Below are 27,431 nucleotides of genomic sequence, written 5' to 3'. Positions count from 1 at the left end.
CTTTTTCCATGTAAGTCTCGGGTCAATCTACACTCAAAAGTTATGTTCACCCAGTATGTTGCTCAGGAGTGTGAAAAATCCACAGCCCCTGAGCAATACAGGGAAGCCAGCCTAACCTATAGTGTAGACAGCACTAGGTTGACAGAAGAATTCTGTGGACCTAGCTATCTCCTCTCAGAAAGGTACATTAAGTATGCCAATGGGGTAACCCCTCCCATCGCTGTAGGTAGCGTCTACATTGAACCACTACAGCGGCACCTATGTTGTGTTTGAAGTGTTGACACGCCCTTAGGCTTAGCATGCACAAGCAACTTTGAGACATTTTCTTTTGAAACACATTAACATTTCCCAGCATGAATAAAAGAAAAGCAAGCTTTTTCTGTGCACACTTAACTCAACAATAATTTAAAGACCAGTCCCACACTCATAGAAGTCAATAAAGTTTTGCAGTTAACATCAATGGAAGCAAGATTAAGTCTGTAATACATACATTTAAGTAAAATTCCAAATGGAAATATGCATATTGCTAAGCAGCCTCTACATACTTTCTTCACCCTTTCCAAACTTGAAAATATTTTAAATTATGAATGGGTTTTCTCTGCTTTAGGCCTAGTATTCCATACAAATTTGTACTGAGCTGTTCTTATTACATAAGTAGTACATACACTAGGTCTTTTTCATACTGTACTAGAATTATCAAGCGCTATAAACAACCTCTGAAAAGGTCCTTCTTGAGCAAATGATTACGTAGCTTATATTAAAATGCACAGTGGGCCTGATTCACAGCAACATTCTTCCAGTTTTACATCAGAGTTACACTGACTTTAAACTGGAATAACACAATCAGGAATCAGGCTCATTGTGTCTTTTAATACAATGAGAAAGATATATAGTATATCCCAGAGGAAAAATGTGTTTATTTTGTCTCTGTTATTAATAGGGGGTCTTGTCTGTTCAGACAATTGCAGTATTGAAGCAAAGCAATAATAGTTCCTGTGATAATAAAATGTTTTTTATTGTCTGTGTATTTCATAAGTTACATTCATTTTGAAAAAATAGTAAACTGTCTTCAGATCTACTTTATATATAAGGAATGCGCTCATCAGCAAAGTTATACACAATCAAATGTAGAATAAATTTACTGCTATGACTTTAGCACATCAAACATTAAGGGGTAGCTTTTTTTCCCTTCTCCTTCTTTGTGCTTTGGCAACATTGGATTAAAAAAGTGTTTAACATTAAAAATAAAGGAAATATTACTGGCTTTAACTTAATGAATACATTCAAAATGGAAGAGGACAAAAATAAGGTTCCATGAAAGATCCAATCATTTTAAATGCCTTTTTATTTATTTAAGTCGGTCAATTGTTAGAAAAGCATATATTTTTGTACAGATCCTACCCCGACATTTTTTTCTTACACAGTTTGAACATACTGAACACAGTTCCTTTCTATGGTCTTTTGTATTTATTAAGCTGTCTGCAAATGTATCTATTGCATCATGCAATTTTACCTGAAGTGTTCCCATAGTTAAAATAAGCCATTTAATCAGTAATTTGGTGCTGTCTTCTGATGTGCGTTCCTCTTTTTCAAATGCATTTATTGAAGTAAAGGGTTTACATCATATGAAATCACAGGGTTTTCATGAGTTAGACTAGCATACATATGTACAGCTTTAGGTAGAGATCTCTAAAGTAATATTTACAGTGTAAACATCAACTTTTATTATATCAGAAACAAATATATCACAACTGTCACTTCACAACATATTTGTTTTGGTTTGAATACTGAAGTCATTTCTTTGAAATACGATGTGGAACTCAAAAAATAGTTTGTTCTTGTCATAGATTTTACCAGCTCTCCTTCAGAGACTCTGAAAAACAAGAAGAATGTGTGTTTCAAAAATCAATGTTATAAGTGACTGCAACATCAGATAACTTTATCTAAAGCGTATACAACTGACCCAAATCCTGCAAACATCAATTACTGGGTGCAAGTATCCCTGCTGGGAGTAGCAACTTTGATATCTATGGAACCCCTATTCATGGCAATAAGCACTGTGTCTGGTAGGAAGTGTTTGTAGAATCAAGCCCAACTAACAAGAGTGTTGTTGAATATCATCATAGGAGGCAAGGGATGATACTGAAAGCAGTTGTATCTTTTAAGTCAATAAGTGCAGATTACCAAGCTGACATGGCATCAATGAATACTGATAGAATAATGGACAACACTGACCATATTCTCCCTCTTCAGGGAAATATGTAGCATGGTTACAGTCCCCTAATCTGGGAGGGAGGAAGGAAGGAACAAATTTAAGGATTGCTAGGATCAGAACAATGGTCTAGTCCAAGTTCTTGACTCTGACTGTGGCCAGCACCAGATACTATAGAAAAAGGTGTAAGAAACCTTGCTGGAGGAAATGATGAAAAAAATCTTCCCATAGGGAACATTTCTTCCTAAACCCATCATTTAGAAGTTATCTTATACCCTGAAGTGTGATCTTTTGGATTTTTGCTTATGTTTGGAAACATGCATTTTCTTCTATTATCTGAAGGAAATGAAAAACTGAAGAAAAACATTTTCTTACTCGTATAAGGCTATAGTGTCCATCAAATGATAGGATGGGTAAATAATTATTTTTTGTTTATTTGTAGTCCATTTTTTGCCCAACTGCATTAACAGCACCACTGATATGAAAAATCCTCTAACAGAGATTAATATATCTTCAAGAAGATCAGGCCTGATTCACCACTGTGTTATCACTCCAATGTAAGGTCTGTGTCATACATTGAAATCTATGAAGTAGAGTAACACAGTTCTGAATGAGGTGCATTGTCTCCAAAAATTCTGACACACAACTAAATAGGAAGTAGTAACACAGATATTAAGTAGTAATTCAGATATTAAGCATATCAGAACAGAGGAAAAAAGGATCTTCCCCACTTGATACTCACTTTCAGATAGGAATCAGCTGTCACATAGGTTGGGATGGTGGTGCACGTTTCTCATTCTACAGTTTTAGGGGGAGCTTGGATTTCAATTAGAAAGAATGATGTAAGGCAAAAAGGGGGGATGGAACTTTATTTTTTAATTACAGAAAACCAGTGTATTTATTCTCAGAAGCCAGAATATTCTTCCTAATTAAAAATAAGTCAATTATGCTTTTTTGCCTCAGTGCATGTGGTTTGAAACAGCCAAGTGAGCTAGGTGCATTACCAACAGTGTCAGACTGCTCATTTAATTAGGAAGTTAGAGTGAAAGTAATCATGGGGATCATTAATTAATCTTATTAAAGAGGTCATTACACTGAGACACATTCCCTGTAGAGACATAAAATATGTAATGGAATATGGCTTATGCCAGAGGGGTGCACTTTACTGAGAGGCCATCTTTTGTGTAAGATTAATATCTTAAGGGTGGGGTGACTACTGCTGAACTGGAAGGGTAAAAGTTAATTTGCACCTACCAATGGGAGGCGGTTCAGCAGCTCATCTACTGTAACATCATCATAGGTTTCGGAAAAAGAGGGTTCAAGCGATTCTGCTTCATCTCGAAGGCTGGCAGGGTTTAGCTCTTCTTGGCTGTTGCAGACAAGAAACATAGATTTTGTTGCACTCAGAAATATAAGACAGAACTGATCATAGTAACTTTCTGTTTCCTTAAACTTTATTAAACTTTTTTTTCATTCAGTGAAGTAACATGTCTAGCACTTCTCTAGATATCTGCAAATTTCAAACATTGTGCATTTTCACTGTAAAATTGTTACCTGATTGCAAGTCCTATGCATAAGCCCTAGCTCTTTAGTTCTTTCTTTACTAGGATGTTTGTTCTAAATAAAATCACTTTAAGGATATTTCAATAACATTTTCTTTTATTTTAAGACTCCCAAATTCTGTGTGTTATTCTTATTCTTTCATTCGAATTTGACTGTGAAGTGTGCTGTAAATAAATCACTAGAAGAAAATGTCATTAATACTTGTCTATATATTAAGATTACATTCCAAGACCGTTAATGTTCATTGTATTTTATTTTATTTTATTAATACCTTCTTTTTCCAGTTAGAACTGAGTTTAAATATTTCTTCACAGCCATTTGCTTTCTAAATCGGCTGTAGTTGTCAGTGAAGACGGCATCAGAGTGACGTTTGACGGGCATCTGTTCGTCCATGAGGTTGTTGCTATGTAAACACAAAAACAGTGGAAATTATCACAAATACATTCAACTAGAAAAGTTAAATACTTTGAACTATACGCAGTAAGTCTTTCAATTGCTGACTGGCTGAGTAAAAATTCATTTCTATTCCAATTTTCTTTTACTACTTCAAAAGTCACTCTGATCATATGGGTAAAATCCTGAAATGTTTACTCAGTCTTTACTCAGGCAGATCTCCTGTTGACTTCCTCCCATCTCAGTGTAATTAGAATTCACATTGATGTCTCTGGAAGTTCTGTATGAGCAAGGGTTGAGCACAGACTTTTTAGGATTTGGCCCATTCTGTTTTCTAATAATTAAAATCACAAACCCTTATGTGCCAATTCTTGTAACTTAGGAAACCCTTTTAACAAACTGAAATCATCCTGATTTATACTAGAAAGATATTTTAGTAAATTATCAAATTACAGTATATACTCAATCATAAGCCAGTTCATTTATAAGCCGACCCCCGCAAGATGGATAAGTAAAAATGGAAATTTGTTCTGACCCATTAATAAGCCAACCCTATAATTAAGAGGTCGGCAAACTTTGGCTCCCAGGCCATCAGGAGAAGCCGCTGGCAGGCCGAGATGGTTTGTTTATCTCGAGCGTCCACAGGCATGGAGGTAAACCTAAGTAAGCAAAGTGTCCTGGCCCACTAGTGAATTACCCTGACAGGTCGAGATAGCAACTGGTGGGGAAATTTGCGGGGGGAGAATCTGGGAGGAGTCAGGGGAGTAACCCCTATGACCACCCCCCACATGACCCCACCCTAGCCCGGGACCCCCATACCTTCCACATCCCATCCTTTCCCACCTTATCTGGGTCGGGGCAGGCCAGGGTAGGATGTCTCTGGCCTGGCCGGAACTGCTCCAGTGGGCCAATTGGCATGGCTGCAGCCTACCAGCCCTGGAGGGGCAGCTCCTTCGGAGGCTGGGGGAAGAGCAGCGTGGCCAGAGGCGAAGACACTCTGCCCCCGCCTCTTCCCTTCTGGCTCTGCTGGCTGTGCTGCCTCTCCTTGATCCCTCTGTTGTGGGGAGGGACTGTGTACCACCTCTTCCCCTCTCTATACCCGTTCATAAGCCAACCCCCATCTCTGGTGCTTCCCTTTTTTACTAAAAAAATTCAGCTTATGAACGAGTATATACGGTACATAGGCTGACTGAAATATAAATAACCTCTTAAAGGACCTAGTCTTGTTCCCATTGAAGTCAGTGGGAATTTTGCTTTTGACTTCACTGGGAGCAGGATCCAGCTATTACAGCATGTTTATATATAGCTTTAAAATGTTTGCTCTGAGCAGTAGTGAAGTCAAGAATAAACATGTGTAAATGGAGTTTACCCACTTCTCACCTGAGGAATGAGGAGTTTAGGTTAATTTACCCACTTCTTTTTTTTTTTAACCACTGCACCACTGGCTTTAAGTAAATTTGGGAAAGCCAAAGTTGAAGTCAGAAATTTCCTCCCTCATAGTTTAAAGGCAGATCTTCAGATGGTGTAATCTGTCATCACTCTGCTGAAGGAGCTACATGGTTTTACACCAGCTCAGAATCCAGTTCTTTGTATTTAAGGACAAAGTAGCCTGGGTAGAAATAAGTGCCTATTCAGTGCCCAATTTCTAATCACCTTCTGGGCATGTAAAATGGGAATTTATGCACCTGAGTGAAAGTTTGAATGTCAAATTGTAGGATGTGCATGGCCTGCAAAGGGAAAAATATTAAAAAATTCACCCAATAATTGTCATATCACTGACAGTATTTATCATTAGTCTAAACAGCATACAATCTGATTTTTTTCAGAGCTGTGTTTAGTGTGTGATGTGACTCCTCGCAAGTATTACACTATAATTCAAAAAGTCACTTTTGGACAAAAATTACAGTACATATAATACAAATAAATATTAATGTTACTGAATTATATTTAATTACTTAGCTCTTATATCTGAAGATCTCAAAAAACTTTTTAAAGCATGGTAAATATCATTGCCCCAATTTGCAGATGGGGAAAGTTATGCACAGAACTGTTAGTGAAGCAAGCTGAATAAAAGCTCTATTTAAGTGTAACCTCACCTAACCCGTTTTCCAATAAGTGATTCCAGATATCTCCTTGCAGAAAGTTGACCCAAAAGTTTGCTGTAGCCACTGGTGAAAAGTCCATCAGCGTGTCTTGCATTCCTAATATGGATGAAAAAATAACTCCACAATAAAATCTGGGCTTCATGTATTACAAGTAAATACAGTTTTTATTTTCGATTTCATAAGCACATCTTTGGAAAGTCATTATCAGTCATTGTCTTAAGCAGTTTGAAAAGTTCATTTAAATAAATGCAGGAAAAGCACTTTCTACCGTCGTATCATTCAAGCAATGCATCAAAACTTATATTTACAGCAACATAAATTCTCACCTCTCCAAAGCTCTGGACATGTCAAGATAAAATTTGTCATTTTCTGGTAGTGCATTTTGCAAACTGTCAGTTTCAGGTTTTAATGAACCTTGGGCTTGATCAGGTTCACTTGCTCCATCAAATGGCATTCTGTTTCCCAACCTACTGGAGAAGAAAATCTCGTAAAGTATTGCAAAATGAGGATATTTAATATTGTCTCTTTCAATGCAATTTGCATGCAGTCTCATATGTGTCAAACAATATACATGTGTCTAATGCTCAAGGCATTTTAATGCAAACTGGATAAAGCACAAGAAAATACTTTGCAGGTACTAATCCTCCATTGGCAAGATGATAGAGTACCTGGTGTAATAGATTTTCTCTATCTTTAACCATATATTTATATGAATCTACATAATGGGTCAGCATTCACATTTTTATAATTTTATCTTTGCAAATAATTGACTTAAGGGAATACCATGCAATCCCTGGTCATTATAATTACTTGCACATGGCAATTGTAAAAATGTTAATGGCAACCATTGCAATATACAGGAATATGTATATGATATAAACTATGGATTAAATTCACTTCTGTGTAAAGGGCCAGAAGATCTATGTGCAACTTAAGTTCCAGTCAAGACCTTAAAATGGTTCGTAAGTGGAACTAAGTGGTTCTTAGGCCTTTGTTCAGGTTCTCTGAAGAGGGATGAATTTAACCACATAAGGAATAAACATATAGCTATATACTGATTTTTATTATCTTTTAAGACTGATTTGCTAGTAACTCATCAGAATATCTCTCTGCTAATAATTAATGTGTTTTTCATCATAACCATAATTCTGTTCAAGTAGTGTTAATATCACAAACATTGACTGATAAACTTTTTGTTAGCTTATTTGTTAATGTTGCCCACTCCCACAGTTTGATGCATGATCTCATGTATTATTAAGGATAACATGACTATGTTGCAGTGGTATGGCCACAGATATTCCTTTGGGTCACTATTGTATTCTATGGAAAATGATAGCTTCCTGTCAGATTGGTAGATGCAGCATGTGATGATGTACTAAATCACACACTGAGGATGGGAAGAAATTTCATGCTAACATTGTAGGCATATACTTCCTGTGGACAAATTATCCCTATTGGAGTAAGACATGCAGGACTGAGCTCTTACGAGTATTCCTTCAGCTACAGATATATTATGAAACAAGTACAATTACTGTTGTGTGAAATAAACCAACCCAAGTGGAAAATTTTAAAATTATATAACTATAGTTATATTCATTTGTTCTTTTCAGCATGTACATTTGTTTCAACTTAATACTGAAAAATGCATTGTAACATTTGACTTTACCAATTGGTCCTGCTTTGAGCAGGGGGTTGGACTAGATGACCTCCTGAGGTCCCTTCCAACCCTGATATTCTATGAAGCAACAAAAATTCAAAATATCAAACTACAATGTGTTCTTAATGCCAAAGTTATGCATAGAGGTAGGCAAGTCATGTTCTCACAATCTACTGTAATCCAGTCTACAGCCATAATTTGAGGCACATTGAATCTGCTATATATTTGAAAAGAATTACAGGATACCAGTCCAGCTGCAATGGTAGGGTTGAGGTGAAATGGAGGTTTTGCCATAAGAAGAGCTGATACTTATTATTTGTGAGAGGCCAGTGCAACCCCAGAAACACAATTCAGCATGTTTACTATTTGTCATATTCTTCATGTAAATAGTAATCATTACTAAAGGGCTTTTCGAGTGGAAATGGTACTTAGGACCTTTAAAATAAGAAGAAGCCATTTAATTGCTATCCACCAGTGATGCTGGCACTGGCTAAATGAAAGGCTCACATCAGTTCCTGGTGTTCTTGGGGAACAGATGGAGAAGGGAGCGCCACTTCTTAAAACTCGTTTAACGTTTACGTTATTTACAGAAAGGGGAGGTAGACCAGTCCATACCGTCCATGCCACTGCCAAAAGGGGAAATCTTGACTGACGCTATTGCAAAGATTGCCAGCGTACACAATAATTATTAGTCCCTTCCTGCAATGTTAATGTGAGAATGTAATAAACCACGTTTGCTAAAGAGAAGCCTTGCATTCAAGCGTTGGATTAGAGTTTCCAAGATAACAAGTACAGTAGGACACCGCTGATGCTAACTAACTAGCCCATTTGCTACAATCTCGCCTTTCGCAGATCGTGTTGTGTCATTAGCGAGCAGCGGGGTGCTTTAGCTCGAGGTCGCATGAGTTGGAACAGCACTTACCTCATAGCCGAATATGTCCCCAAAGGGGGTAATGCCAGTGCTGGCGAGCAGAGAACACTGAAGAGTGTGAAGGACAGAAGAAGCTGGGAGCTGCTTCTATGTTCCATCATGCTGGACCTGAGTTAATGAATAGGAGACATTAATTATCTCCCATCGCACGGGTTTCCGACTGCATAGACAGAGGGCCATTTCTAAGATGCTTTTGTTGCTGTCTGAAGGAAAGAGGGCGGAAGGTTTCGGATCCCACGTGGAAAAGTAAAGATCCCTTCTGCGGGCTACACCTCATCCCTCAAATATGGCATGCCAGGGTATTGCGGTTTAAAATTTGCTGCGAGCTATAATCTTTCGCTTTTGCTTTAAAGGTCGGGGGCACTCGCTCGGTAATACAGATCTGGTTGACAATAAACTATTTTTTTCTAAATTTACCTGGAAGGAAACTATTGCTTCTGCTTTGTAATTCCCAGTATCTGCTGAAGGCCAAAGGCAGGGAGAGGGTGAAAGGGAGAAGTTCTATCCAAAACGTAAACCTCCTTGAAACTCAGACGTTAATGAAAAATAAACCCGTTTGAATTTGAAGAAGGAAGTAATAATGTGAATTAACACTGTGCGTCCTCTACCCTGTGCTCCGCTGGGGAAGCCACGTACACTTATTTCTCTCCAGTAGTTTAATAACTTAAATCTGATTAAATAAAGAACGGTGGTTCTCATGCTGCACTGTACAATGCTGCCGTAGAAAGCGAAACTGCACTTTGTTTCAAGCAACCAAAAGGCAGGAGCAGGCAGTGAGGAACTTGAGTTAAACATTCTAAACATGAATGTTCATGTTCGCTCAAAACCAGCCTGCATCCCTCTGAGCCCGAAACAGAGACTTCAAGTGGAAACTTTTTGTAGAGTATCAACACCTCTTCTAGTTCCTCCACCCACGCACCCCCACATACGCACACCCCAGGCAGGAAAGAAAAGTGCAGGGAAAGCGAGAAAAGAACAATCGGCTTGATTTGGTTAATTCGGTGAATTTAAATTGAGGATATAAAATCATAAAAGCGCGAAGAGGGAGCCCAAGTAACCAAACGCGTGATAACTATCCATAAGGGAAAAATCGGCACTGAAGGAGGGGCAGCTAACATGCAGCAGTAAGGAGACATACAGGGGAAGGCGCTCCCTCCCCGAGCAAAGCAGACACCCTAAACTGGTTAATCTGAGCTAAAGTCCATAGGAATTGATCAAGGATTAAGAAGGAGACGGTAGCGTCAGAGAAGGCAGGACTGTTCTATACATTCCCATTTGCTGGTTGGTCAGCAACTCTTTAGCGTTAAGACTGTTTGCATTGCTCTTACAATCGGGGGGTCCTTTCTTCTCTCTACTCGCTAGGAAGTTCCAGTGGGTTTACTGAGACGGGGGCTAGCTGGCGGTACTCACGAGGCAAGGAGACGGTCCTTTCTCCTGGGAAGTCCGCCCGGCGCTGGGAGTTCTCCTAGGTGCTGAATTCCTCGGCAGCTCGACCCGCACTCTGTCCTGGGTCCTGAAGGGGAATGTGTAGGGGCTGGTCCGTGTTTCGTGGTGTTCTCCAGCCCTCCTCTTCAGGCTGATGTCGTCTCTCCCCTTCAGTAGCACTCTGCTCAGCCCTCCAAACAGCCTTGTTTTATAGGGTTTATACATAGGACCACGTTTCTGCTTCAGAAAAAGCAATCACGTTACTTGGGAGACGTCACTATTCCCAAGGGGATGAATGGAAGTCAGTGATAGCTTTGTTCAGGATGCTCTGAGCCGGGGAAGAAGTTCATACTTAATTCATGAGCACCTGCGTACCCTATTTTTATTGATTTATATTAATGAATGGCTTATCCAGTGAGTAAGACTTGGCTGACAACATAATTCAGCTTAAAACAACAGAAGATAGTTGGGCAGGTCCTGCTACTCGGTGGGCTGCAACAGGGAGCCCTGTTGTATGTTTAGCCTGTGTATGATTAACCCGGAACTGTTAGCAGCCTGGTTCCCCTTCTGTACCTTAAAGAAAAGGAGGGATGGGGGAGAGAGCGAACATGTGGGTAGCAGCTGGACGTATGGCCAAGCATGAGTTCTGAGCAGAGCTGCTGTCCAGAACAGTCGCAAGGACCTTAGCAGCCGCACATCCACTCCCAGAAAAGTGTTGGTGTCTTGTAAACTGTTAAGAGTCCCGCTGAGGTTGCGTCGAAGGAAGAGTTTGTTAAAGCTCTTTTTCCCTATCACAGTGCACAGCATTCGGGGGGCTGCTTCCGCTCTTTGATAGATAGATATATAGAGAAACATCTTTTGTTTTTCTGGGTGTATGTTACAAGGCTTTATTCACGGTTTACTTATGAAGTGTAAGGACTTTGCCAAGCTCCGCTTTCCAAGAGCTCCCGCTCTCTGCAGGTACACAGCTATGCTACAGATATACCCTAGCTGCTCAGGAGGAGCGTTATCTGCAGTCCAAGGGGAACAGCGGTGAAATATCACCATACTGGACATAGTTAGAAAGCTCTATACCGCGAGAGGGCTTTCCCGTGTAACCTTTAACGCGGAGATTTGGGGCAGTATAGCTGGATGAGAAGAGGTGTCGTTTTTTAACTCTCTGTTTGCTGACAGATATGTTTTTTGTGAATTAAGTTACTCTTCTTTGTTTTCTCGTTTAAAGCGTATTTGCTCACTCAGATTACTCGGGGGAAATAAAGCAGTGGTAGGAGCGTGGAAACTAAACCAAAGCCTGGAAGACACTAGGCTTCCAGAATAGATAATAGGTGACGACCTGGCATTGGGCAGGTGAATGGCAAGGGGACCTGCGCTTGCAAGGAGAGCCCACGCGTGTTCCGAATTTGAATCATGCCCGGAGCACCAGAGGTGGAATCACTACCACCGCATGTGGCGAGTCATTTAGTTTTAATACAGCCCCCAATTGTTGCCTGAGAAAAGTTGTTTTGCGGGGAAGCAGGTTGGTAGGCACGTGGTAGTTAGACACGGTATCCTGCCTAGCGCTAGTCTGATTTCTATAGCCTAGGAAGTTTTCGCACGTTCCTCTTTTGTTTGCCGAATTTACTTTTTGTATCTAAAACTCATACATCAAAAGAGCCCCGACAAGTAATCATTCCAGTAAAGGCACAATATCCAGTTCTGCTTTAGCTTTCTTGCGTATGTGATGTACACCTAGTCCTCCTAACCCAAGATACCCGATGTACAAAACCAGTGCAGGCGATTTCCTCTGACTTATAATACGTTTTCCGTGCTTCTCTGTTTCATGTATCCGTAAGGTTAGACAGGCTTGACGGTGAATATTCTGCGAGCCTTAATCTCATTCTCTAATTCGGTTACATAACAATTAAGTGAATTAAACTCAAAAATGCCTGGAAATTTGTTTCTCGGATGTCAGCTGTGACTCAAACCAGAGTTCCTGCAATGGCCTAATTCCAGGAAATTTTCCCTTGTTACTACATAACTGGAGATCGAATAAGAAGTTCTGTTCTGGAATGACATGATGAGCATTGATAGCTCTTCTTCACCTGACTTCTGGTGAAGTTTCTCCTCTTAAATGTTCTACGTGGAATTTACAAGGTGTCGCACTGCTGGCTAGTGATGATAAACAGAGGCTTAAATAAAGTGCTTCAAACGATTGGTAAATGGCATTTTTGAAAGTTCAGCTAGTGGAAGGGGCTTGTGGAAGAACACAGGGTATAAGTTTAAGGGAGGATACTCCTGATTTTGAAAGACGAGTTATCTGCGTGGGAGCGTGTGACTTTGGCAACGTTAGACCGTTCGCACACGTAGAACTGAAGCTGCGCTTGCAAAGATTATTCCCGAGCAGGGTTCTTTGTACAGCCAATTCCCTAGAAAAGTTTTACAACAAACAGCTGGCAAAAAGCATGCGGGTGAGTTTCATGAAAGCGTGAAACTTCAAGATCTACATGTGGCGCGAGCGCCACCTACACGCTAAAGCGCTGACATTCTTGGCTTGTGGTGGCTTGATAGAAAAGGAATTCCCCCTCGTCTAGCCTAATAAATAGAGTACAGGAGTGAATGTCAAACATGGATATTCTTGGTCTAGACTGGGAAAAATCAGGTACCTCCTGATACAGGAAGCATGTAGAACTCCCTGTTTTGCCACGACCTTGTTGCTAATCTCACAAGGCATGTATGTGGCTAGTAGAGAATTAGACAGGGCAAAGCACTAACAGATGTTTTGTGGAGCTCAATTCTGAGCTGTGTGGATGAGGTTACACAGCAGGCCCTGTCTAGATGTAACACCCTTCCTGAAAGAGCTGGCTGTCTTATATTGCTCCCATAGACCCAGTATCTGAGCAGCTCCCAACTCCCTGAAAGGTAGGGCATTATCCCCATTCACAAACAAGAAATGAAGGCCCAGAAAGACTAAGTGACTTCCCCAAGGTCATAGATGAAGTCAATGGCCGAGCTGAGAACTGAACCTACCTCTCTTAAGGTATGTCTAACCTGCAATTAAACACACACAGCAACTCTGGCTCATGGGGCCTGGGCTAAGGTGCAGTTTAACTGCAGTGTAGATATGTGGCCTCATGTTGGAGCCTGAGCTCTGGGACCCTCCCCACTCAGGGGGTCCCAGAACCCTGGCTCTAGCACAAGTCTCAACATCTATACGTCAATTAAACACCCCCACAAGCCCAAGTCAGTTGACATGGGCCAGCCGTGGGTGTTCAATTGCAGTGTAGATGTACCCTTACACTGCAGACTCCTCATGGCAACATGCAGAATACATACTCTGTGCATACCGCTCGAATAGGTATAAGTAGCAGTGTAGATGGTGAGGCACTGCTTAGGCAAGTAAAGACATGCCAACTCCCTCTTTCCAGACTGGATTATCTTTCTTCTCCAAAGATGACCCCATGCCACCCTCTATTTCCTCCTGTGAAACCAGGCTAAGTGGTGCAGAAGGGGATTATGTCACTTCCATAGCACACTTCCTCTTTTTCTCTTGACTCTCTCTCCCCCTGCCACAGAGGTCTCTCTGTAGGATACATATCTGCAGGAAGAGCAAGGAGGAGGCTGGGGTGGCAAGTCGAGTTCCCAACTAACTCTCCTCTCCTTCAAAATCTCTGAGGAAGCCACTACAAATGACTACTTCCTCTTCTGGGTTTTGGAATCTCCTCTTGAAATAATAATAATATTATTGTGTTATATTTCAATAATGCCAACACTTGGGTAGGCACAAGCCATACATGCAAGAAAACATGACTGCCTAAGGAGACATAGTAGAGACAAGCAGTCCGTACATGAATGCTGGTTGCTGCTTGCTGATCCTTTGAGATCTAGGTAGATCCACAGGCCTGAGGCATTTTCCACTGATGGGAAAACCTTTTCCCACAAGGAAAAAGTTATCAGGAAACAATATGAGATAACACTTGTGTGGTTTCCACTGAGTAAGAACTGGGCACAGATAATTTTCAGGAAGATAAGAAGAACATAAGAATGGCCATACAGTGTCAGACCAATGGTCCATCTAGCCCAGTATCCTGTCTTCTAATAGACGCCAATGCCAGGTGCTTCAGAGGGAATTAACAGAACGGAATCATCAAATGATCCATCCCCTGCCACCCAAGATAGTATTTTGCAGCTGACAGCCCATGAAATGCCAAAGTTTTCAACAGGAATATCTCTGTGTAGTACTCCACTTCTACATTCACTCAACAAAGAGCCCACATTAGCTGGAGTCCTTTGGTTAATTTTTATTCATCTTACCTAACCACATCTTACTTTCTTTTAGGTAAGCAAAAGAATAAGGATATAGCTCTCCAAAAGTATTTGAAGGGTGTAATCACCAAAGAATTCAAAGATTCGTTTTGGGTTCTAGAGTGTGGTATAACTAGTAGTGGGATGAAATTAAATTAAGGAAAGTTTAGTTTGAATATCAGAAAAAGTTTCTCAAAAATGGAATTGTAGAACACTGAATAATGACAGAAACCTTGTCATTTGAGATATTTCAGGAAAGACTGCACAATTTGGAAAAAAATGCAGGAAAAGTGTGGGGGGGTGCGCGCACACGCATGTGATCATGTACATACGTGTTTATGTACACACAACATACTCAACCATATACTGTGAACTAAAATGGCCACAAACTTTCTGAAGGAGAGCTGGATATTTGTCGGCTGGCTATGAATTTCTGGCTAACATTACTTTTGTGTATACAGCTATTTATTATGTCTGAAATGTGCTGAAACTGATGTATTAAAAAAATTCTTAGGTCAATACTCTTCAGCTGCTGAAAATCAGTATGGTTTCATTGAAGTCCCATCAGTGCTTACCAGGTTTATCACTTCTTCATATCAAGTAAATGAAATTAAATTGGCAGACATGACAAATGACTTTATCACAATATTGGTTTTTTAAACAAATGTATAAAAAGACAATGGTTCCAGTGGCTTGCATGCTCTAAAAGAAAAGTAAAAACATCTAGCACTTCACAAGCCCTGCCTCAGGAAGTACTGTGGTGTGCTGTCATCTCTTGCATGTTATAAGTTGTGCTCCAATGGACCTGTTTAGAATCTCCACCATTTAGACTGTGCCCTTGCTTTTTGTTACCACTTCAGATGTTTCTTAGGGGAAGGGATTCTGGATTCCAATGGGTAGAGACCCGATTCCAGCACCAGCTCATCCTTCCCCCTGACAATCAACCTTCTCTCTTACCCACACAACGCATGAGCAGGCACCACCAGGAGTTGAGTTCTCAGCGGGCTCCCCTGCGCTCTGCCATACAAAAGCAGACTCCCCATATGCCAGGTCACAACACCCTTTGGCCCAGCCACCCCTCCATCCCACATTTCCTGTTTACTAAACTCCACAAGGCAACAATTTAAAAGTGATTATGGAAATTAATTAAAAGATGCTTCAATCTCAAGCAAATTACTCCTATTGTTTTCATTTTAAATCAGTCTAAAGATGTTTTCTAAAATTGCATGTATGTATAAAGAGTGCAGAGGACATAGTATGATATGTTGATGAGGCTTTCTATGTACCTTAAACTACCCCTAATGTACGCTACTCTGGCTGAGAAAAAACACAATCAACATAATTAATTTATTTAAATAAACTACAGAGAAGAAATCATCAATCTGTTAGTTTCTTCTTTAATAAATTTCAGTTTTGATCTTATTTTTAATATTAATTGTGAAACCATTTCTACAGTGATCATGAACAAGGAGATACAGTTCTAATACAGTGTTAGTTCAACTCCACAAGTCACTGGAACAAACAAACAATAAAACCCTACATCTAGTTTAATTTGCTTCGTGGCTGATAAATCAATGGCTCATTATCCTTTTTTACCCCACATAAAGCATTAAAAAATGTTCCCGTGAACATGGTACTGCAATCAATGTATTCCACATTACTAACTCCACATAAATAAACTTACTCCTAATTGGATTCCTAACAATTTTGGAAGGAGAAGTAAAAGATAGACTCAGTTGCAACAGACAAAAAGAGATTAATCAACACAGCAATAATTAAGACAACTATCAAATGTACATCATTGTACACCCTGGTTTCTTAAGTGAAGAAGTGCAAAAGAATTAAAGGGTCTTTAAGAGACACTAATGAAACATTCAGTGCAGGAACATTCTAAAATTTTGTTAACTGCTCTTTAGACATGAGCTGAATGGCAAGCCTTAGATTTTGGATACTGACAAACTTTAGGAAGGTCCAGGTTGTAATTGTACTGAAGCTTGGTTTCAAATTTCATTGATTCAGATCTGATCTTAGGGATCCAGAGGAATGATCCAGCTACAGCAGTAGCTGTACTCATGCTATTCCCTTCTTCCAGAATGCAGCAAAGATATTTGTAAGGCACTGGATTGATCCCAGCGCCATAGCTAAGCACAAGAAATAGAAGCAACTGCAAGGGGATCCATGATTAGAAGGACCCTATGAAACTCAGTAGCAGACCTGAACACCCCAATCCAGCAGCAAGGACAAAGGCAGATGATCCTAATTGTCCAATCTTGCCAGAAGTGGGACCTGAAAAGGAGAAAACTCATAACCTGATCTACAGCCACTTGCAATTTGGAATCTTGTAAATTATAAGGCAGACCCTGGTGGCTTCCTGTAGGAGAAAGGTAAAAAGCAGTTGGTACCAGAGTGAGAAACTATTATTATCAGCAACTTTTGTATGTCACAGTGTCAATAGCTAAGTTATTTGCCAAATCAAAGTATTATGACACTTGGGAAGCTCTACAGGTAGGTGCATGTGCAAACTCAGAGATCATACATTACAGTTTCTTGTTGAAAAGGAGGGGAAAATTAAAATGCAGGGGAAAGATTATTAGCCGTAGAACTTGAAACCAATTGATGGGGAATGATATCACCCAAACTCTGGCTGTCTATCCTTCAATAACAGCACTAGGCACAGAGGACTCAGACCCAGAAATTACACAAGTGTAAATGTAGCCATTCTTACACCCAAGGGATTATAGAATATGTGGTAAAATTGTGGCAGGAGTATAAATTACCCTGGATTCAATCTAAATTAACACCTGGTACCTTCATCTGGCAATCTTCAGAAAATAAACAAATATTACTTAATGCAGAGCTTTTGCAGAAATAGCAAAACACTGTAGGAAACCAGATAAAGATTTAGACACAAGGTTGCCTATTCATTAGACAAGGGGGGGCAAGCAACTTGGGTCAGTGGTTAGATAGGATTATAGCTAGTGAAATCGAAATAAACTACAATAAATGCACTCCATTTGTCCCTCCCGCAAGATATAATCACAGATACTTCTGCACACTAGTAATTGTGAATAACAGAGTAATTTACACTGTGTTTGATGATTATGCTGTTGGATTCCTCAGGTTATTATAATGCAACAAAATGAAGGAGATGAGTTTAGTGGGGGTTTCTCAAGCTCAGTTTTAACTGGCTTTTCTCCCTTTGGCACAATTCATTGGAACATGTCTGTTGCAGGGCATGTCTGCTCTGTAGTGCCCCCTCCTGACCTATTGTGGCACTGCAGGCACTCTGCATCTGTTTCTCTTTTCTCAAGACCCACTCAGCACAGTCCAAAAAGGTGTAAGACAAAATTCTGCTGTTGAGGTTCTACTTTATTATGTCCAAATACACTTGAAATAAAGTCTCTCCCCTTGGTGTTAGGGGTTGCACAGCCCTTCTGCCTAGGGCCTGTGTTCCTCTGAGAGCTCCTTTCCCTTAGGAGAGTTTCTCTGTCTGTGCCCACCTCCCTGTAACTGAGCCCTGATAGCCTTTTAATTGGCCCAGGTGCTCATTATTTAATTACAGAGGTAACCCATGCCTGCCGATAGTGGAAGGGGCGGTAAGTGAAGGCAGCTTTCTTCAGCAGTGTTATTGAGCATACTCAGTCCATGTAAGAATGCTCAGTTCAAGCCAAACTGCAAATCTGGGGGCGGGGGTCGACCCTGGCCACCCCCTATGTACCCCCACTGTTTAACTATCTAGATGAGCATGTTCCCTTTAAATTAGCTCATCAATCATAGTCTGGACTTGGACTCCCTTTAAAGGGGCCAGCGACCCGTGACAACATCCCTCTGGTGTCCAGGTTTTCTGGTGCCGTTAGTCACTGCTGAGGCCTCACACTGCTAGAGTCAGTTCAGTGCTGTGCTGTGCAGTCTCTGGGGCAGATCAGGTGGTGAAAGTGGCCTGTTTGTGCTGGAACTGGCATTGTGCAGCTTTGCTCTCCAACTTCCTTCAGTAACTTCAGGACTCCCAGCTGAGAGGCCTCTATCCCAAATGGACACCCAAGAATGACCCTGTTCCCCTCCCTGATGCTGGGCCTTCCCCTGGCAGAGGCCTCTAGCAGTGAGAGGCAATGACCCTAAAGTTCAATAGAGCCCTTATTGCTGTCAGTCCCCATGTCACTGATACATATAGGTGCTATCCAGAGGTTTGAGATGATGTGGCATTCAGAGGAAACCAGGTTTAAATAAACAACTGAACCTACATTGCCTCTGAGGAGGTTGTGACTCAGGAGTTCTCTTCTTTGATCTTATATCACACCAAATGCCTTACCAATACTGCAGTGAAGGAAAGGTCCTCTTCAAGGTCAAGCAGGACATTGATTACTGAGTAGTAACTAAGAGCTCATTCATGAGCCCTCTTACATGCCTACACAGTGGGTGTAAGGAGTCCCTTTATGTCCATCAACAGACAATCCATGGTGGGGGTACCATGCCTCATTCATACCTAAACAAGAATGAAAGCTGAGTAGAGAGGCGTGGTAGTGTAGCCATTAATTTAACACGCAAGTGTGACATTGCACTTGGTGATTTTTATGAAAGTATGCTGATGAGTATGAATATAATGTAACTGGAATATGCTTCATGCAAAAGGTCTCTTGTAAAGTGTCATTACAAAGCTTATAATCTACTGAGTGTGATCATCCTCTTTGTATAAACGCATCACTCTTGTATCTGAAACTAGAAATATGAAATATAACTCTGAGGGCCTATTGTAATTATGCAAAGTGTGGGCCATTAATGGTGATTTGGAATCTTGATGGCTCCCATTAACCAGGACAATTGTCTGTAGGTGGCTCTGTTTTACTTGTAAGTCTTCCTGTATATGTGTGTGCTGGCAAGTGGATAATGAAGTCTTACAGTGACATGTGATCATGTTACCTGAACTGGAATCCATCTTTAACCTGCTGCTTTTCCATTTAGAAGGGGGGGGGGTGAGAACCCAGAGAGAGACAAAGGATTTCCCCCTTATGCAAAAGATATATAAGTGGGTGGAACAGAACAATGGAGGACCCATCATGAGAAATCCCCTAGCTACCACCTGAGCTGGAACAAGGGCTGTACCAGGGGAAAGGATTGTGCCCAGACTAGGAAGGCATCCAATCTGTGAAAGAAAATTATTGAAACATCTCTTAGGGTGAGATATTATCTGTATTCAGTTTTATTACAGTATTAGGCTTAGATTTGCGTGTTTTAATTTATTTTACTTGGTAATTCACTTTGTTCTGTCCATTACTACTTGGAACCACTTAAATCCTGCTTTCTGTATTTAATAAAATCACTTTTTACTTATTAATTAACCCAGAGTATGTATTAATACCTAGGGGAGGGTGGGGGAGGAAACAGCTGTGCATATCTCTTTATCAGTGTTATAGAGGATGAGCAATTTATGAATTTACCCTGAATAAGATTTATACAGGGTAAAACTGATTTATTTGGGGTTTGGATCCCATTGGGAGTTGGGCATCTGAGTGTTAAAGACAGGAACACTTCTTAAGTTGCTTTCAGTTAAGTCTGCAGCTTTGGGGCACGTGGTTCAGACCCTGGGTCTGTGCTGGAGCAGACTGGCATGTCTGGCTCAACAAGACAGGGCGCTGGAGTCCCAGGCTGGCCAGGAAAGCAGGGGCAGAAGTAGTCTTGGCACATCAGTTGGCAGCCTCAAGGGGGTTTCTGTGATCCAACCCATCACAGCAAGAAGCATTTTAACAAGCAGCATTCAGTAGTTAGGGCACAAATTATGCTCCTAAATTTAGTTACTGGAATTATATAGTTTAAGAAATTAGGCTCTGAGTCAGCAAAGGACTTAAGTCCATGAGTAGTCCCACTGAAGTCAATAATAGAGCAAATCCTAATCCAGTCAACCATCAGTGTGACTATTCACAGGTTTAAAGTTAAGCGTGTGCCTAAATGCTTTGCTGGACACTCTATTTTCCACACCTTAGTCATCAACCATGCAGTTAACATGCACTATTTGCAAATCTATCTCCAGTGCAGTAATATTTAAAGAACCATGTTACTTTTCTTTTCTTTTGGTATCTGTGCTATAGCTGACCCTGAAAGGGGAATGGATTTGCCATCCAGATGTAAATTAACCATGGCTAAACAGCTAGCCTAAAAAGTTTCCTCTATCATTGATTTAGTCTGAGTTCACTGTCAAGAAAAAAAATAAAATAAATAAATATAACTATAGATATGTAATATCTACACTCCATTTCCAAATCTTTTGTAACGTAGGCAGTAACGTTTAAATCAACTGGCAGTTCAGTGTCATCCAGGAGCTCTGGAGGAAGCAAGAGCACCTATTTATATCTCTTGTGATCCCAGTAAATGCATTTAAATGCACTCGATGACATCAAGGACTATGAGTTGTGTGACATCCTCACTTCACCAGTAAATTTATCAAGCAATATGTGGCCCTTGTGAATTGTTTTCAGACATGGATTTGTTATTGCCTTGGTGATTGACATCCCTGTCACTGTATTTTAAGACTTCACACAAATACCTGTAGTCCAAAAAACACCCAGATTGAGAGAGAGAAAATATTTAACAGGCTGTGTGAGCCAAAATGCTGTTTAACCCTTTATGGAAGAAAATAAAATGAGTGCATTTTATGCACTAGTCACAGACCAGAACTGAGTTCATCTGCCATTAACAAGAGATGTACCATGCTCCTCATATCACTCAGACTTTTGCCTTCTTGAGCCTACTTCTTAAACTGCAAGTGGCTCTGCCAGTTCAAATTCACTGTCTGCCTGAACTAATAATGATGCTCCCAAGCTGCAGGGATGCAGAGCAGTGAACAAACCCTGGAAGGATGGCACATAGTTTATTTGATGCTTGATGACTGCCTACCCTTGCTCCTGCCTCCCTCCCTGACTATGATTCCATGGAGATCAGGATCTTCAGATGACAAGTAAAGATCCTCTTACCTCCTTCTGGACCTCTTGTGGATTCAGACTATAGAGTGGTAGAGTAACTTTTCAGAACCCCTAGTGTACTAGCTTGACCATTTTCAAATCAGTCAGGCTCACATGCAGCTACCCTCAGTGGGTACTTCTACACAGTGGGCTTCCGAGCCTGTCAAGGCTGATTCCCCACTCTGGCACTTCAAGTGCAGAAGGTGGAGACCAGCAAGGATTCTAAAAATTAATACTGGCCACTCCAGGCTTGTATTAGACTCCCAGGGTTACAGCTTCTCTCTGACCTTGGATGGGTAGATGCTGCCATCACCCAAACGCAAAACCCCTCTTTGAACCCAGGAAGGCGCACTTGGGAATTCCTTCCTATAGGGTACCCACAAGCCCTTTCACCCCCGCTCCAGGGAAGAGCTAAGGAAATCAGCTGTTGCCACCAGCTAATTAAACTACATATGTACAAACCTGTTAGGACACAAAAACCCAATCCTGTTCTTTAAAAAGGTAAATTTTATTAAAAACAAAAGGAAAGAAAATACATCTAAAAACTCAGACTATTGCTAGGTTTTAAAAAGAACCACTTATAGGGATTAAGCATTAAAATAACTTTCTTGAGGTCCAGTTTAATGGTTACAAGCAAACAAAAGCACCTGGGGATAGCACAGAGGAGTCCACAAGCCTTACAGAAATAAAAGAGAGAAACCTAATTGTGTCTTCCTAGTCATTTCCTGAGCTACTTATATATCTGGGGTTTCAAATAAGTAGTTTCTAGGTATGATTTGATGATTTTTCATATCTGCTGCAAGCTTCTTACAGCATTGCTGCTCTGTGTCTCCCCTCTGGAGAAAACAACTGCAACCAGACAAAGGAAAAGTTTTTTCCCAATTTTAAAAAGTTCGAGCCCTCCCATTGGCTCTTACGGTCACATGCCCACTTCCTTCCTTTTACTTATGGGCTTTTGTCATAAACAGATAGTAGGAGTTAATAGAACAGAAGTACTTTATATCTCTTTTGACTGTAAAGGGTTAACAAGTTCAGTAATCGCCGAGCTGTCACCATGGACAGAGAACACATCAGAGGACAGGATAATTTTCAAAATCTTGAGGGAGGAGAAAGTTGCGCGAGTGTTGTGTGCCTTTAGTTTTTGGTTTAGATTGTCTCTCATGGCATTCATAGAGAGTGACAGAATAGTAGCAACCAGCGTTTACATCTCCACTCCCCGGATACAGGTCTATAAGTTCAGAAATAGGTGAGCACTAGTAGATAAGGCGAGTTAGGGCTTATGTTTGTTTATCTTATGCACAATGTGCCATTTAGCTGGAAGGAGTTCAAAGATTTTTGCTGAAAGGATTTTAATTTGTACTTGTATACTTAGCTGGGAGGGTATTCCAGTGTTCTCTGTTGAAAAAACCTGTGGGCCTACCTAAATCCATTTTTAATTACAAAGATAATTTTTACTGTTTTTCCTTCTTTAATTAAAAGCTTTTCTTGTTTAAGAACCTGATTGTTTTTTTATTCTGGTGAGACCCCAGGGGACTGGGTCTGGATCCACCAGGGCATTGGTGGGGAGAAAGGAGGGAAAAGGGAGAGAAAGGTTAATTTCTCTCTGTAATAGGATTACTTGCTCTCTCAGGGAGAGTCTGGGGGGGGAGAGAGAAGGAGGGAGGAAGGCGAATTTTCCTCTCTGTTCTGAGATTCAAGGAGTTTGAATCACAGTGATCTTCCAGGGTAACCCAGGGAGGGGAAGCCTGGGAGAGGCAACAATGGGGGAAAGGGTTTACTTTCCTTGTGTTAAGATCCAGAAGATCTGGGTCTTAGGGTTCCCCGGGCAAGGTTTTGGGGGGACCAGAGTGTACCAGGCACTGGAATTCCTGGTTGGTGGCAGCGCTACAAGTACTAAGCTGGTAATTGAGCTTAGAGGAATTCATGCTGGTACCCGATCTTTTGGACGCTAAGGTTCAGAGTGGGGAATTATACCATGACAGCTTTTTTAACCCTTTACAGGTAAAGTGAGTAAAGAATAGCTACTAACAGGGATTTTGTAGCTAACTGGCTGGCTGGGTGTCCGTAAAAGGGAACAACCCCTCCCCTCATCCCTCCCTTCATTTATCACAGAGACCAAGCTACAATATCTACACAGCTGTTTTTAGTCCAGTAGAGTAAGCCCTGCTAGCTTGAATCTGTCAACCGGAGCTCAGAGTCTTGCTGCTGAGGGCTGTGCAGGCATACCCATAGGACTAGGAGGCCTTAATGGACTTTAGGATTTGGTGCAACTAAGCTAAAATTACAAAAAGAGAAATGTAAAGGAAGATGGCTGTGTGATTTTAGTAGAACCAAGGAATCTGTGAATTTAATTCATAACAAGAAGCAGTACTAAATTATTATGAATTTAATACAAGTTATCGATATTTTTACTAATTGGTAATTTTTTTTTAATTATGTTCTGTGAAGAAATTGCAACATGAGACCTTTTCAATTCCAGTTAAACCAGCAGAGTGGTCCAATCAAAGGCCCTGAACCCACAATTCACTGTGTGTAGGCAAACTACTGTTTCTGTAGAGAGCTTGAGGAGTCCTATTTCAAAATAGCGATCATGTTATTAAAGGCTATATAATGAATGCGTGCCCTGACACCCTGCCATTTCTTAATTTCTGAGTGCTTGACTTTTCAACCTTTAACATTTTAAGCTTTTTTAAAAAAGGTATTTGTAAAATTTACAAGAGTGCCTACATTACTAAGGAGCCTAAGTTCCATCTTCAGAAGTGACAGAAGCCAAATTCCCAGAGAAAGTCAATGGGACTTAGGATCCTAAGCCACTTGGGCACTTTTTGAAAAGTTTACCCAATATATAAGTAAAATATGCAAAACTATGTTTGTTCAGTGCACAGGGATTTCTGCAGGAGACATCTTGTTTTATTCAGGATGCTCATAAATATCTGAATGATGAATTATTATATTATGGATTTACCAGGATTTTGCAAGGCACTTCAAATCTTTACAAAGTGACTATCCATACCATTTTATGACATGTGCCCAAAGCCTTACAGAAAAAAAATACAGCACTTCAATACTGCCAAACTAATTCATAAGGCTTTATCAAATAATGCAAGCCAGTACATTTCACAAACTGATTCTTTGGTGTCACCTTTTCTATTGCTTACCAAAGCAACAAAATAATTAGGTCTGAGGAAGACCTCTGAATTTTTACCAACATTTGGACAGAATCCACAGAAAGAGGGATAGAAGTTCCTTACTGAACTGCCTGGTGTCATGAGAAATATCAGTTATTAAATCACTCTAAAAATAGTCTCTATTAAATGGTGTACTTGAAATTCTTTCCTTTCGCCCACAATGAAAATAGCATAGTGTAATGTTATGGAGGATAATATTTAGTTTCCAGTGAATTTTGTGCTTTTGAGAACACTGACAGAAGTCCACAAAACACATGCAGCATCGAGAGAGAAAACTTCCTCACTCTGACTCACCAGTGTGCATCAGCCCAGTTCTAGAAGGACAATATGCAGAGTTAAGGGAGTAGAGTAGTCTTAAGGTTCCTCTAATCATTGATGGCTTCACTGATCTTATCCAAAAGGCTGTACATTATTGCCAGGGGTGGCTCCAGGCACCAATATGCCAAACGCGTGCTTGGGGTGGCAAGCCATGGGGGGCGCTCTGCTGGTCGCTGTGAGGGTAGCAAGCAGGTTGCCTTCGGCGGCATGCCTGCAGAGGGTCTGCTGGTTCCGCAGCTTCAGCGGACCTCCCCCAGGCATGCCACCGAATCCGCAGGACCGGGGACCTCCTGCAGGCAAGCTGCAGAGGGCAGCCTGCCTGCCATGCTTGGGGCGGCAAAATACCTAGAGCCACCCCTGATTATTGCCAATTGTGATTTTCACACCTATTCACTAGGAACAAATTGGGTATCATTCCCTTTTTTCCACATAAGTCACCAAAGTGATGTCATCTGGCAATGACTTTGGGTAGCTACATACCTGAGTCTGGATTTGACCTGGTGGTCTAGACGTGAAAGGTTAGTCTAATTACCAATAGTCTGAGCCATCCTATCCTCCCTAGTAAAGACTTACTCAAGCCAAATGGCTACTCAGCACCAGTATTTCTATCGTTTAGTGTCCATAAGGGCAAAATCGGCCTGTTCTTGCTGCTGAACAAAGAAAATCTTGTTTTCAGGGCCTGTTGCCATTTCATCATGTCTGTGCAAACAGAAGACATAAAACTGGCTTACAGCAGTACCTCAGCAGAATTTGTTTCATGCTCGTCATGCGTCTGCCACCTTCCCGTAGCAGCAAGTGGCAATGTAACCAGCATCAAACCTTTCCAGATGAGATGCAAGGAGGAGTGTGCTCAGTGAACCTGCTGAACCTTTGTAAGCGATTTGTTACTATTCATTAATTTCTGCTTGCACTGGACTATTTAGTGGCCCATAGAACATTGTGAGCTCTCATTCAAGCTGTTTACTTGGACTGTATGCTCTTTGGGGGCAGGGATGGTCTTTAATTAGGGTGACCAGATTATAGGGATAGTTCCGATATTTGGGGTTTTTACTTACATAGATGCCTATTACCCGCCACCCCTGTCCCAATTTTTCACACTTGCTGTCTGGTCACCCCAGGTCTTTTCCTTCTAACACCTAGCACAATAGGGCCGCAGTCCTTGACTATCACTGCTGGTGGTATTATAAATAGTCAACTGCTGAAGTAATAATTCCTAGATTTTAGAGAGACTAGGGGGACAGTAGATGAGGGGGAGAATACTGAGGGGATGATGGAATGAGGATGGGATGGGGGAATGATTCTCAGTGAGCTGAGGAAAACACTCCCCCTTCTGTTGCTCTCTGAGGTTCAAGAAAAGCTGCTGGCAGCCCCTTCCAGTCCTGAGGTGAAAAGGTTTAATCATCCTGCTGGATGAAAAGTGCTACAGAAATAAAAGTCTATGTCATCATTACACCGAATTGTAGCCCACATGTAATTAGGATTTTGTCCTTATCACCATTTTTTAAAACGGTAAATAGGCACTGAAGTCAGCCCCTCTGCAAATCAGGTCACTTTTGTCAAGGTGCCAAAAAAAAAAAAAAGATTTAGGCACCTACATTTGAAAAGGTTGGACAAGGTTGATTTATGGTCCTCCTCTCTATAAAGTACATCAACACTCTCTTCTTTAATCTGTTTTGGACATGGTAGAGGTAAATTGCCTATTAGTGTTTTCTTTCTTTTCTCCAGAAGCTGCAGTGTATCACAGACATTGTCTAATTTTATAAAGTACCTATAGGTCAGAGATCTGGCATGTGTCATTTCGTTTCTGAGTGGACATTTCCAGTAAATGTAGTTTTCAGTTTACACTTAAGACGAGATGTCAAGATGACTAAAAAACTTCATGGTAAATTGCAAATGAACTTTAAAAATTTGATTTGGCAAAGACATGCCATGGTCAGAGAAGTAGTATAATAATCCAGTAGATGTCTGAATAAGCAGTCAGAAATTCTTCAGTAAGGAAAGGTCAAGGAATATAGTGGAAACCACTTGTGTTAATACCTTGGAATGGCATTAATCTGTTCTCTGCATGAAACATGGGCAATAGCTTGTGTGTGTGATTTAAGGTATGGAAAGTATTTCATTTTAAGAAGAGAAGAGGAAGCATTGTCTAGTGCTTAAAAAGTGCAGGACTGGGTGTCAAGATATAGCAGTTCTAGTCATAGCTTTGCCAGTGACTTCTTGTGTGACTGTGGGCAAGTCTCTTAATCTCTCTGTGCTTCACTTGGTGGAAGTAGTGATTACCTACTGTCCAGAATTGTTATGAGACTTATTAATTCATTATGTGAGGGTGTATTGAGATCTTCCTGTAGAAAATGCTGTTGTATAAGGTCAGTAAAATATCTCTGAAAAGAATGACCCCCTCCAAA

The 27,431-nt window shown here is 40.8% G+C and overlaps 1 protein-coding gene across 2 annotated transcripts in view; it reads right to left on the bottom strand.

The window, feature by feature from the left end:
• Positions 1-990: 990 nt before the first annotated feature.
• Positions 991-27,431, bottom strand: part of VIP (vasoactive intestinal peptide) — a 53,464-nt gene continuing 27,023 nt past the window's right edge. The window contains exons 1-7 of one of the 2 annotated variants that reach the window (XM_032773078.2): positions 17,653-17,713; positions 8,853-8,969; positions 6,600-6,743; positions 6,265-6,369; positions 4,047-4,178; positions 3,467-3,581; positions 991-1,873 (exon numbers count right to left, since the gene is read on the bottom strand). In XM_032773078.2, coding sequence (XP_032628969.1) covers positions 1,865-1,873; positions 3,467-3,581; positions 4,047-4,178; positions 6,265-6,369; positions 6,600-6,743; positions 8,853-8,962 — 615 coding nt within the window. In that variant the 5' untranslated portion in view covers positions 8,963-8,969; positions 17,653-17,713 and the 3' untranslated portion in view covers positions 991-1,864. Of the gene's footprint in view, positions 1,874-3,466; positions 3,582-4,046; positions 4,179-6,264; positions 6,370-6,599; positions 6,744-8,852; positions 8,970-17,652; positions 17,714-27,431 lie in introns of those variants that run through there. The other variant, XM_032773076.2, reaches the window with a different exon arrangement.

Source organism: Chelonoidis abingdonii, chromosome 3 (assembly GCF_003597395.2).
Source record: "Chelonoidis abingdonii isolate Lonesome George chromosome 3, CheloAbing_2.0, whole genome shotgun sequence".
Taxonomy (NCBI): domain Eukaryota; kingdom Metazoa; phylum Chordata; order Testudines; family Testudinidae; genus Chelonoidis; species Chelonoidis abingdonii.
The sequence above is the reverse complement of the archived record's forward strand: the minus strand, read 5'-3'. Positions and strand labels throughout refer to the sequence as shown.